Source organism: Cylas formicarius, unplaced genomic scaffold, assembly GCF_029955315.1.
Source record: "Cylas formicarius isolate icCylForm1 unplaced genomic scaffold, icCylForm1.1 PGA_scaffold_4__25_contigs__length_36172078, whole genome shotgun sequence".
NCBI lineage: Eukaryota > Metazoa > Arthropoda > Insecta > Coleoptera > Brentidae > Cylas > Cylas formicarius.
In genome coordinates this window covers 15,069,681-15,083,552 of record NW_026844334.1, presented here as the reverse complement: position 1 = coordinate 15,083,552, position 13,872 = coordinate 15,069,681, and the positions used below count along the sequence as shown (strand labels likewise).

Sequence of the window (13,872 nt, the reverse complement as noted above, 5' to 3'; positions counted from 1 at the left end):
ATTTTTCATTTTTTCTAGTCCACAGTATTCGCGAATACGCGGTTTCCCAAAAAGGCGGGAAATTTATAAGTTTTTCAGTTGTTCGTATAAGGATACTTGACATGAACTAAGCAAATATGTTTTTATTGCCTGTTGCCTTTCTGCCCTTGTTGGCCGGTCTAGATTATGTAGAAAACTTGTTTCTTCGCCGACTTGTTTTGATAATTACAATATATATATACAAAGGAAAAGCAACCAAACAAACTTTTGAAATTGTTCAGAAATTATTGCATATCACAGGTTCTGAAAATTGACAAATTTGCAAGTGCGTCAGATTTAATCCTGCTGTAATGTAGAACATCAAAACGAAAAACCAGTATCGATCATAATTATCAAAACATTCGTGCCAAAACGATTTAGTAAAAGTTCGTCGAGATAAGGAAAGAAAACTGCGGAAATGACAGACACCCTGAAAACTTGTCGTGCCGAGATTACGTAACGCGACCAGACTCACTGCTACTGGCGACATCGAAAGCCTTGAACATGCGTTTATATTAACGTTTGAATTGACCTATAGGCTTCTGTTATTACTATAAGGCATGTGCAGATGAAATATATACAATTCTGCTGTGAACTTTATGAGCGGACACTCTCGAACAATCTCCATCAACGGCATTAAACGGGTACGGAATATTCCGCAAATCCTCACTAAAACCGATTAAATTTAGAACTATATATTGGTATTAATTGACAAACAGTATTTTCAGAACCTGTAAAAATTTGCTATATTTGGGTCTAATAATATCGCTGATGCTTTTTCTGCATTTTCTAGGAAAAGAAACATTAACAGTGATAAAGTAACAGACTTGAGGAAGTCTCGGATGAGAGATCAACATGGCAGTCAAAACATTGATAAATTAAGATATATCTATATCTATCCTAATTTGTCACTTTAAAAAAATCAGTAGTTTTTAGTGTTCTCTTCTTTTGTCTGTTTTTGATATTTGGATTTTTTAAAATGCAAAGTGCACTGTGTGCCAAATAAAACAATTAACTATACGATCTGGAAACCCATAGGAGATACAAAAAAAAGTTTCTTACAAAAGGTTCTTGCACTCTCCTGAAGATTTAAAATATTATAATTTTGTTGATATAGGGTGTCCCAAAAGTGTCCCCCCGACATCAACTTTCTGTTTTTTTTTCATATTTTGATTGCCCCATATAAAATTATGCTGTGCCGCTGCTGATCGAAGTATTGCAAACGAAAATTTAACCACAGACTAAGAAGATAGTGCAACATCTTCTCAATCAGTTTGACAGATCAGCTTATGCAAGGTGGTGCCGTTTTGGCACATTCAATTAACAAAATTTCAAGATTTTCAAATGGAACACACTATATTTTTATTCAGATATCAATTCTAGGACAAAAAATAAGGAAAGTTTGTTTCTTTGATGTTATATTTAAAATTTACTTATTTGTTGAGAAATTCGAGGTTTCAGATAACATTTTCGTCGATAAATTCTTGTTGAATTTATCGACCTAATGTGGGCGACATTAGGTCACTTGATGGCAATATTAGGTATTTTTTAAATTTTTTAAAAGACTAGAGTGAATTTTTTTCAAAATTTCCACACACCCTGTATTGTAAGTAATAGGTTTTATTAGTATATCTGGAGTATTGTTATCTCTTTGCTACTTAAAAAATATCTAATATTGCCAACAACTGCCCTAATGTGGGCAGCTTTAAGTTCAACAAGAATTTATAGGGGTGTTATCTTAAAGCTCGAATATTTCAAAAAGTAAGTAAAATTTAAATATAAGATAAATTACAAACTCCATTACAACATCTTGAGATTTGGGACACCCTGTATAAGCTGATGCGCATCTGTCAAACGGATTGAGTAGTACATCATTTCCTTTGTCCGTGGATAAATTTTCGTTGCAATATCTGGATCAGTAGCATCATAACACAATTTTATATGGGCAATCAAAATATAAAGAAAACACATAACCTCTGCTTAAACTATGCAAAATTCGAATAGGAATTTCTTAAGAAAGTGACCTTTTAGTCTTCGTGTAAGAATTCTTTCCCTGTGTTTGAAACATCTTCGTGTCTACAGCAGCATGTTAATAGGAGGCAAGAAAATAGAACGCCCTGCAACGATTGAATTTGATACAATCTGTCTTATCTTATCTTCGACAATTCACACACGCCGTAAATTTCGAGAAAATAATTTGCTGTTCATGTATTCGTGCTATATGACCAATTTCAAGACTTTCTTAATTGTTAGAAACGGCTAGTGAAATGGTAAATTTAAACGAAAACAAGTAGCTACCTAAATTATTCCAAATAGGCATACCCGTGTTTCACAAATAACTCCAAACGACGTAAATTTTCCATTTCTGCATAATTTTTTTTTTTCGAGCGACTTGGTATGTTAGAATAATAATGAGAAGTATAAATACGAAGATAAACATTACTTTAAAACGCTATTGGGAATTTCCCGGAGACCCGTGGTTCCGAATAAGTATAAAATTATTAGAAATCATTATCTGATCGCGCTCGCTTGCATAATTCCAGCTTGAGTTAAATTTGGTTTGTTTGATCGCTTTCTATATATCCATTTGTGTAAAAAAGTTTTGCTCTTCTTTTTACTTCAAACATTCCGCGGACAGTTTTCCTATCGATCGCTTCGATAATATAATAATATTACGCTACATGAGGGTGTTATTGTCGTGAAAGTTACATCGTTTTTGACATAACAAGTACCTCTTACATTTAAAACATATTATATATGCTGCTATAGCACAACGTCTACCTAATTGTCGTTACAATATTTATTTGGTACTGAAGATATCAGAAAGTGTCTTTATACGATTCAGTTTTATGTTTGTAACATTACGCAGAGCAATATATTGTTTTCACTGTATGCCGATGATTTTTCTGATTCTTTAAAACATCTAACTTCGCACCAGTAAATTACTTAAAAAAGGTTTTCCCACAACTCTTAAATTTTGTCACGAAAAAGCTGATCAAGTCTGTATACAGATAGGGAAGGGACTGCGACTAAATGCTAGAAATATAAAGCATCGAAAATTTGGTCATTAACAATAATCAGTTTGGCCGGTATTGTTTTATTTTCAACGGAATTTGACATTTGTCTCGCCCAAAACAAACAAAACTATATTTTGGTATTTTGCGACAACATTGAATGACATTTGATATCGGTAGAAACAAAGAAATAAAAAATGTATCGACACTTTTTAAAACCTTTATGGAATTATGGGTCAAGTTCAGTTCTTTACATCAATATATATTTTTGTAATTTGGACTACATATGCCAAAACTGATTTTCGTGAAAAATAAATCGAATATCACTTCCGGTCTCATCGGAAGTGAATATTTGATGAAATATTTTTAATAAAAGACTTTGTAACCAAAGAAAAGTTGCTATCAATGTTCGTGTCCGATGGGTTCAAGTTTTAAATAATTGTACAGAAAAGCAACTGGAGTTTAAAAACATATCTTTGATAGTTGAGTTTACACTATGCCTACCCGGTACTAATGCAGAGAAAGAAAGAGTTTTCAATCATAAACAACTTTTGAAGTAGCGATAAAAGTCAACTTCACATGTGAGCACTTTGAAATCAGCCATGATTGTTTGTTGTTTGAAGTTTTACAAATTCCTTTTCAAAAAAGAGCAATAGGTGGTCAAAATAAGTATTCTTTTAAACAACAGGTGGTTTTAAAAAATCATTAGGCATTAAAATTTAGTTCGTATATATTTTCAATTATAAGATAAAAGTTTTTGATGCACAAAGATATTAAGTTCTTATTTTTATAAGAGGTAACGGGAGGGGGGTCGTCCTGAATTCATCACTCGAAATGTATCTTTTGACAAAATAAAATGGCCAATAATCTCGTTGACAGTCGGTATAATTTTTCATAATTTAAGCTACTGTTTCGTTTACGCCTGCAACTTTGATTAATAAATAAACCATTAATAGTAGCAAAAGCTGGGGAAACAGTGTTACTCTAGGCACGCCAATTTTACTTACGGTACCTTTAATCATTGCATTACTTTTTTTTATTCATTTTAATTATTAATTAGTAAACTATAAGCCAGAAGTGAGTATAACATTTAAATAAAGATATTTCGTAATATTAAAAGACTACTTAAAATTAGAAATTGGTAAAAAAATTAAATTATAAACAACAACAAAAAAATTATGGTTTGGATTATAGAGCTATGCATCAAAAAAGGTAAGGTATATTTTGCTATTCTCAATACGTTTAGTCCAAATAAAACTTTGTTGAAATTGACAACCACTTTAATTTTCCGCTGGTGTGATCCATACTATAAGTACTTTTTTTTATTAGGATTGTTTCCGATGTAGCACCCAACAAAAACTTGTTGGATTATCATACATTACCATGAAGTAGACTCAGAAGAAGTAGAAAACAGCAGCTAATGTTATTATCTTATATATTCTTCATAAAGCCGCCTAGAGATTCTCACCCTTAAGGAACACCCTGAAATGCCCTGCTTTTGTATCTATTAAAACATTCCGTGATTTTTGTTTAGCCGGTTTCGGTGTTGATTTTCTATAAAAATCATTCGCTTTCAACGTAAATCCTTTTGTATTATTTAAATTACATAAAATAAAGCCAATCAATCAAAGTCAAGAATTGAATATATATGTAATATGAAACGAAGGACCACAGACTAAGTGGACGCGAAATGTGTTCAATTGACAAATTAACAGAGATCTTGTACATGCGGGATAAAACACATCAATTACTGTTATTATGCACTCCAGTCGTTTTATTATGTGGGTTTCCTTGTGACCAAAAAGGGACCGAAATTTTATTTCTAAATTCTAAATTCTCGCGGTTAAAGTCTAAGTGCACATGGTTTTAATAACTCGCTTAGCTGGGGTTTCATCAGGATCAAGTACATTGGTTTAACCAGCTATTAGCTACACAAAGTCGAGATTAAACCGATGAAAAAAATAACGAAGCAAACTCGATTCGTCAGCCCAATGTTACGACACGTGTCTTATCGTAAGAGATTATTTTTTAATTATATCGCCATTGCAAAATAAAAACAGATATCGTATTATTGGACCAATTGTATACAAATTACACGAGGTACTGTAGAAATTGGATTCTCACCTTTTTTTTATGTTTAAGCCTAAAGCGTCGTACAGACTTGAATATTACGCGTTAAGTTCGCTGATCTCCTATGTACGAAGCTTAAGGCGAGGCTTATGTACATATACCACTGAGACACAACTATTATTTATACATTTATTTATTTATATATTTATATATTTATTTATATATGTATTTATATATTTATTTATTCATTCATTCATTCGTTTATTTATTTATCTATTTATTTTAAGAAAAGTTTTTTCTTGGGTATTAGGTCCATATCAGCAAGAAATAAATGCACCGGTATTAATTCATTCATTCATTGAAATATATTGACGTTTCGAACGTAAACTCGGTCTTTCTCAAAAAATCTAAAAGCAACGGATTTCTGTAGAATACATAAGCACAAAAATATTAAAACTTACCCTAAGTTAGAAAAAGTTGTCACAAATAAGAAACATTTAGTTAATTAAAACAGATACTTCGACGTTACAGTACTACATCCATGAATTTATCGTACGGGCTGAGATTGGCAAGCAAAGCAGAGCGGCGAATTAATGTTAATGTTTAATTTTACTTAAAAATTGTTTTTGTAAATTGTTACCTTTGGGGCCTATTTTAATATCATCTTCTTTTAAAATGCTTCGAATTTTTTCAGATATGAAAGGAATGTATGGTAGTGGTATATATTTGGTTTTATTGTTCTGATTTTGATTTTTGTTTTGGTGGTTATTGTAGTATTTATGGATACGTTTTTTAACAATTTTGTTTATTAGGCCTTTAGGGTAATTGTTTTGTTGCAATGTGAGCCTGACTTTTTGTAATGCTTCTGCTCTGTACTCTGGATCGGAAAGCATTATCGCCCTATCCGGCAGTCCCATTATAACTGATTTTTTTTTTGGGAAATGGGTTGGTTGGATTCGAAATGTAGGTATCTTGAAGACTTACTTTCTTTGGTGTACCAACATATATTTTTGATTAAAGTTATTGAAGGCCTCTTGTAGTAATTTAATTTTTTTTTTGGTACTGCAGTTATACAGTCGTCAACATAACGGTAATAAAACGGTAGGTCAAAACTTAAGCTTTTTATAACGGTTTCCTCCAAAAACCCCATAACTAGCGGTGCAACAACACTTGAAATTGGCATTCCCATAGCACAGCCTTCAATTTGTATATAAAAATCATCATTATATTGAAAAAATGTGAATGTCAATAAATGTATTTGTGTTGTTTTGAAAAATGTAGCCAAAAGCTAACGGTCGTAGAAAAGGTATAGTATGCAACGCGTTCGATAAACTTGGGATTTTTAAGGATTTTTTCACTTATATCATTTCTGAAAATTTTTTCGAGTACTCGTAATTTTCTACGAAAAATCGCGGAGTAAGAAAAATTTTCGGAAATTAATTTAGGCACAATGAAAATTCGGCGGTTTCAAATAGAAACACGACTACTTTTATTACAACAAATTTGAAGGAAGGGTAGGGAGAAAATATATGCGTTGCCAGAGATATTTGTCAAAAAAAATCAATTTTGACTGGTTAAATAGTACTGGTGTGAAATTTTCATTTAAATTTGTAGCGTTAGTTTTGTTCCTGTATTTATTTACCTTAAATATCACTACAGACCTTCTATAAAGAAATCATCCCTTAATACTTTGTCATAAAATTCCAAATATGTCAGAAAGTTATTACTTGGACAAAAAACAGGTTAGGTTTTTTTATATTCTTTACGGGTTAGATAAATGAAAAGTTACGTTAACGATAAACTCTCAAACCATTTTTAGTAAGTAAAAAGATATCTGAAGCTTTTATATGTGTAAAATTTCGAGTAAAATATTATAAATGTGGCAACAGTTTAGAATGTACTACATTGCGTCAAATAGTACGATACGATTTCGTGTCACCGACGATGGAAGTATAGATAAATATGTATATACGAGCGACGACAACTCCCACAATTACGGGTTAATCAATATAACTTATCACCACTCAGGGGCGTAACAAAAACACAACATATACTATTACTCCAAACGCCTTCATTTGTTCCGAAAAAAGTTGATGCAAGTTCGTTTGCGTTTTTGGAAATAATATGACCTCTGCACTGCTCTACAGCAAAGCGCAGTGAAACATGATAATTTATCAAGTCATGACAGTAAAAGCTGTTCATTCGAAATGAATTATTAAAGTAATTATAAAATTAAATATTATTAAAGTGCGGTTTTTGGTATTTACGACGCCCGTGCAAAGGGCCCTTTATCGGAGTTCCCAAAATAGCTCCACTATCGCAATTTATTCATGAGACCGACGAATTTTGTACCACCACTTAATTGCGCATGCACTTTATCGAGTCATAAAGTCGTTACGGTTGTTTTTTACTGGCAATAAACGGCCAGTGAATTGATAAAAATAATTATCCAAACCGAGTCTAAACCATATAGTTTCGTGCTTTACATTTAATTCAAATTTAACGCTGTTTTTGTTTACCGCCGTACTTTCTCTCGTCGGATGACTTAAATTAGAACCTATTTTGCGGCCGCTTTTTAACTCGCTGCTTACTTCCGGGTTCGTATCTTTCCAATTCGCGGCATGTTTTAAATAAAGCCCGTTGCAAAAATTTGTATATGCAATAACATTTAAATGATACGTTGGCATAAGAAGAAGAATGAAGTTCTTCAGGTTCCAGCCTAAAATGCTACAAGTAGAGATCTTACATTTGACAATTTGACAAGATTTTCACGGCCTATTGGCAACAACGGGGTGCGTAGCTTTCAGAGTTAGAGCTCTCAATAAAAACATTTGCTTTTACGAAAAACGAACTTTATTGGTTACTCGACTTACTCATACTCGTAGATATAAAGTAAGATAATATAAAGTCTGTTCATAGATATAAGAAAGTGACTAACTGATACGAATTAAGGAAAGACCCGGGCAAGCTGTAAGAATGAAATATGGCCGAACAGGTCCGTACTTTGCTTATAATTTAATTATTTGGGGTTTTGTTAGGAAAGATACTAAACAATATTTATTTATATATGTATGCATTTATGTTTAAATCTAAAATAAAATTACAAATTATTTTTATTACCTCTTAAATTACTTAAAATTATTCACATAATATCACTATCACTATCGCTATCATCGCATGTTCTAATTATTATTTGTTCTATGTTATTTGCAATATGGATATACGATTGTTCTGCTTTTTCTATATGTTTAACAGAATTTGCCCAACTTTGTGGAGGGATGTTAAAAACGTCGCTTTCTATAAGTTTGAGGACATTGGAGTTAACACGGCGAAAAACATTATTACGACGAATGGCAGATTGCAGTTGGTGCCAAACATGTTCAATGGGATTAAATATACAGTGGTAAGGTGGAAGCCTTAAAGCCTTAATTATCACAGACGTATTCCTTTTGTAGGTTCAGGCTTTGTAGAACCTCAATTAATTGCTTTTTGGTATAATCTTCGTGAAAATAAATGTCGTTATTATACATGTAGTTTTGGATTGTTTGTGTTACATGAGGAAGGGGTTTTAGTCAACTGTCTACTGTGATAACTGGCATTGTCCATTACAATTACGCTATTAGGAGGAATGTTTTGAACTAGATTGTTTTTAAACCAACTTTCAAATAAATCAGCGGTGGTGTCTTCATGGTAATCCAGAGAAGAATCTTTAATATTTTTCGCAGACAGAGAAAGTCCATTTGGAATCCAACCACCCTTTAGAGCCAGCAAGCAAAATAGTTATTCTTTTACACTTATTTGTTTTACACTTATCAGTTGAGTCAACCCAATCCTTTTCCGGGGTAACATAAGTGTCGAACCAGGTTTCATCCAAGTAAATAATTGGCCTTTGTTGTTCTCTGTAAATCCTAATTTTTTCTAGATATTCCAGTCGCCATTTCCGAATTCTAATAGATTCCATTAAAACTTGCCTTTTGTCAATTTTATAAAATCTAAAACCCATAAGGTCATATTGACATATTTAACACAGGTTTCATCTTTTTAAGCCTCCTAATTAAGATATCTAATGTAGGCACGCTTTGATCCTCGTATAACTGGTAAATTTTACGCCGTATATTGATCACTTTCATCTACACTCGAAAAAATGTCAGCATCGCTTCTTTTCTTCTTCGCTGAAATAGGATTATTCACAATTTTCCATACAGTTGATATTGGAATTTTCGTCAATGTGGCCGTTTCTTCTAAAGATGCTTGCTTGCTGGCACCACGTTCAATGAGAGTCAAATAAACATTGTTTATCACTTCCTTAGTCTCAATACATTTGGGCGGGAGCATCTCCTGAGATACACTAGACTCGCACATATTTTGCATAATTCGCACACGATTCAACACACGCTGATTACTAATAAACTTAAACTCAAAACTTACTAATAAACTTAAACTAAGTAGTATACCAAACCAAAGAATATCAAACACAGGTAGGTATAAAATTATTTTCTATTACGGACCACAATTTTACCTGTATTTAAATTCCGAAACTTTAGGTAATAATCTTGTTGCATTGTATGTTATTGACCACCCTTGCCTAATCTCATTCAAAAGCAATTGGTCACTTTCTTATATCTATGAACAGACGATACCTATCAAACTCATACTTTTTGGCGAAAGAACCCAGTTCGATACATCGCTGGTCATACTATACACTCGACCGATATGACTGACATTTTAAAAAAGGGATAGTCGAGGGTCCACAGGACAAGGGCGACCCGGAAACCAAACGACTGAGAGCACGAAGCCAGCTTTAAAAGAAAGGAATCCTAGGACAAGCCCGCAGCCAGGTCAGACCAGACCCCCATCCTAAAATGTTAACCAGGAAATGTAGAGAGCCAATGGTTGCTTGTTTGAATACGGCATCCTTAAATTTTAAGTGAAATTTCGATTTTTTACTTATATGAGATTTCCAAAGTCGCAAGACATTAAATTTAAGGCTAAGCTGGGTGCTATTTGCAAAATAATTTTATTTGTAATGATAAAGATTCGAATACCGAAAATGATTTTTTGTAAATTGACCATAAAACCAATAAAACGTTTTCGAAATAAATGCCAAATTTAGTTGCTTTTTTAGTCAAAATTACGGGAAATTTGCTAGAGGGGTAAAGTTCTTCAAAACAGACGTAAATGTGATGTAAACATACAATATGTTCGAGATCCTGTACATACATGGCAATAAACATTTTCCCACATTAAAAAGAAAAAACATTTTACAGCTTATAATGTTTTGAGGCTCAATCTATCAGAGCAATTTTATTGTAGTCAAAAAGCAAGGAAGTAATTGCTTCCTGCGCGAAAATCATCCCTCTATTTTTGCTTTGTAGATCTAGCGTACAGTACAAATTAACATATTAAAGGAGTGCGTGATTTGACCTCTCACTAGACTTGCGAATTGAGTTGAATTTTTATTGTTATAATATTGATTCAGGTAGCTAATAAAAATATATTTTTTAATGTATATATTCATATATTAACTAAAAATTGATCAAAACTGAAATCTTATTAATATCCTGGAACACAAACGAATTCACAAGTTTAATGCAAATCACCCTAACGGGGTTTAAGATAGATGGACAATATTTTACACAACAACAGATGACGTCACTGTACTCTTTTCTAAGAATACTTTATACTATACAGTATGAGGGTCCTTGACCCGGTAATATTCATGCAATTGATTTATTGGTTGCAGCTGATATTGCATATGGTCGTTATTTTTTGTCGATACGGCACAACCACATTCGGCAAATTCGCTATAGCTTCTATTGTAACAATTAACAGTAAATAGCGCGAGCTGTTTTAAAGTTCAACCGCTTTTATTCATGGCACGACCTCATTTCTGTAGAAATGCTTTAGACGTTTCTTTCGAATGCGGTCAGATGCAATTTCAATTAATTAATACTACAACTAAGCATAGTTGCTTTAAGTAATTTTCCGGATCTATAAACCATTCGCGGGTCGATTGTGCCATAAAAAATATAAAAATTGATCATTCTACATAACAAAACCGGGCAATAAAAAGTGTTTTTTAATGCAGGAGTTTTTCATTTCATATGAAGATTACAATTAGAAACTTTTAAAATTAAAATATTTTTTAAATTAATCCAATCCAACAGACGAATATCCAACGAACGTTTTCAAGAACAGAGAAAGTGCAAGTTTGTAAAAAGCAAGTAAAAAAAACTACGATTTTGTAAAGCTAATATACTGCTTTGGTTTTAGAGCTTGCTGTGTATTTTGCATTTACCTTTCAAATACTTTAAAATAAAAATGTGTAAACCTTGAAGAAAATTGACTTAAAAACAAGGAAGCTAGAACTTTTTATGACTGAGATATCGATAATGAAAATAAGTACTTATATCAAAGATATATTTCAATGGTGCAGATTGTAACCTTCGAGATTACTTTCGTTATTACAAAATATGATAAAAGTACTGATAACGGCACAACCTGCGGATACATTCTATAAAACATAATCCCTGTGATTCGTATTTATTATCACAAATTTTAAGTTTTCTCGAGAAGTCCTTCGTCTATCTAATCTTACTTTTAATTCGTTTAATTTTGAAGAAATTCGTGCTTCATAAAACGTAGCGTCGCCGGACAATTTTCAATCAATTTTTCTTAAATTGTACTCCAAAATTTGATGCTGCTGCAGGACTACCTTGAGATAAAACCAAATGTTGCTTACTGTTAGCGCGTGTTTAGCTTAATTGTCAATTTCTATGCCACAACTTACCTTAAGTTAGAACTAAATGTAGGACTATTATCCAAGTTTGCCATGCACTTTTTTGAATGTACAGTTATTTTATTTACTATTTCAAAAAACAAAGTAATAAGAAATGGGAAAACCTTAAAACTGTACAAGTTCGCGATTTGAAATTTGGAAGATTCAATATTTAGTCACACAGCCAGTACTTTTTTTCAATTTTGGATTTAAAATACGTGTAAATAAGCTTTAAAATAAAGCATTTTTATGAAACTCCCGTACATTTTTTTTACTAGATTGTCATCATTGGAGTTAAGTGAAAAACACCCAACATATTTAATTTTAAAAATCAAATAAAATCCAAAAATAGTAAAATAATGTCCTAAATTACTTTACCGAGTGTGCAGATTAGAACTCAAAAGTTACTGTCATTTCCGGTCAAACCGGAAGTTCATTGATTGAAGGTCGCGATTTGAAACTGTTTAATAGTTATAGGGTATATCCACTTTCTTGTGCCATACTGTCTGAGAGCTTGGAAAACGACAAAACACTTGAACGCATTTCAAGAACGAATAATTTAATAGCGGTCCTGCTCAAAGAGACCAACAGAGAACAGAGAAGTATTTGGGAAATATTAAGGAAAAAATACAACTAAATATGTAGTAGGAAGTTGTATGCATTAAAATACCTCAGTAAACATGGGGATGGATTTTAGGTTGAATTTGTTTTTTCGCGGTTCTGTTGATCTTCCATACTCTGGTACCATACTCTGGTATGGTCAAATCCGTTTCTAAAACGAGTATTACGGGAGTCAGATAAGTTTCTGCATTGGCAGGATCCTGATGATTTTCTTCTCCAAACTTGGTTTTAGTGTATTGAACCATTTTTGTGTGGAAAATTTTTCTAAAGGCCTAAAACTATATTTTTTTTTTGCAATCGCCGCAAAAAGCGGTAAAGGCCATAACAGGCCTTGGCCCATAAAATACTCGAATCATTTTTAAATCAATCGCGAGGCTTACGCATAATCTCGACATTATTAATCCTATGAATTTATAATTCCATTTTTCTTTGCCCTTTATATATGCCGAACAGGTTTAACCGAATAACCTTTATCCGAAACCAGTTTTCGCTACCATTTTCGCCGAAAAATCGAAAAAACGGATTTATTTCCGAGGATCTTACCGGATCCAAATCGGACTCCCACAGTTCCTTAAGTTCGTCGGCGGATCCGATGTCGTATAACGACTTGTCCACTTCGAAACAAGTTTCCATGATGCGGAGTTAATAACAGAACTTCCGGTACAGTTTCAGTTTATCAAAATTTACTTTGTTCCACTACCCAAACAATAAAACAACCACCGTCTTCCTATCAAGTGCGTTTTACACTACTGGAAGACTTTCCATATGGAAAAAATCCACACGCGCGGAACATTCTAAACGCACGTCATGGGCCGCGTAATTTAACTACTATAGAGGCGAGTCCATCCGTCCTGGTTTCGTTGATAGAGCCGGTATTCGCGTTAACCTGTTGCTGCTACCAGACAGGTGAGCGGCCACGATACGATACGAACGACAACACACAGACTAAACGCGGCGTAACCAAAGCGTGAATGGTGAATGTAAATCTCATAGCCACAAGAAACAACACGGGGCAAGTTAAACCGCTATTGCACGTTGGTCGCGATAAAGATGCGCAGTGAAATTCGAAGCGGACACGTTCGCCGAGAAAGCTCTGATAGGACAGCGCCGATCGCCGTTAATTTGTCTCGGCAAGAAAGCGTGATTGCCTTTAAATTTACGGATAATTGAGGCCGTCGTCTGGTCTATTGTGAAAAGATAAACGTTCGTAGTTAAGGGAGACGGATTGTCTCTAACAATTATCATGGAAGAACGTGCACTGGTAGGCAGGCGTTGGTATAAATGACTATTATCGCTACTAATTATTTGGAGGGCGCCTGTGAACAGGCCATGGTGCAGTGAGACAGACTGATCAGTACGGTTGCTTTTATT

The 13,872-nt window shown here is 33.4% G+C and overlaps 1 protein-coding gene across 1 annotated transcript in view; it reads right to left on the bottom strand.

Moving 5' to 3' along the window:
- Nucleotides 1–13,617, bottom strand: part of LOC132700345 (cyclic AMP response element-binding protein A) — a 44,706-nt gene extending 31,089 nt beyond the window's left edge. Inside the window, exon 1 of the mRNA XM_060667585.1 lies at nt 13,045–13,617. Within this exon, the coding sequence (XP_060523568.1) occupies nt 13,045–13,134 (90 nt within the window). The 5' untranslated portion in view covers nt 13,135–13,617. The remainder of the gene's footprint in view (nt 1–13,044) is intronic.
- Between the last annotated feature and the right edge of the window lie 255 nt (nt 13,618–13,872).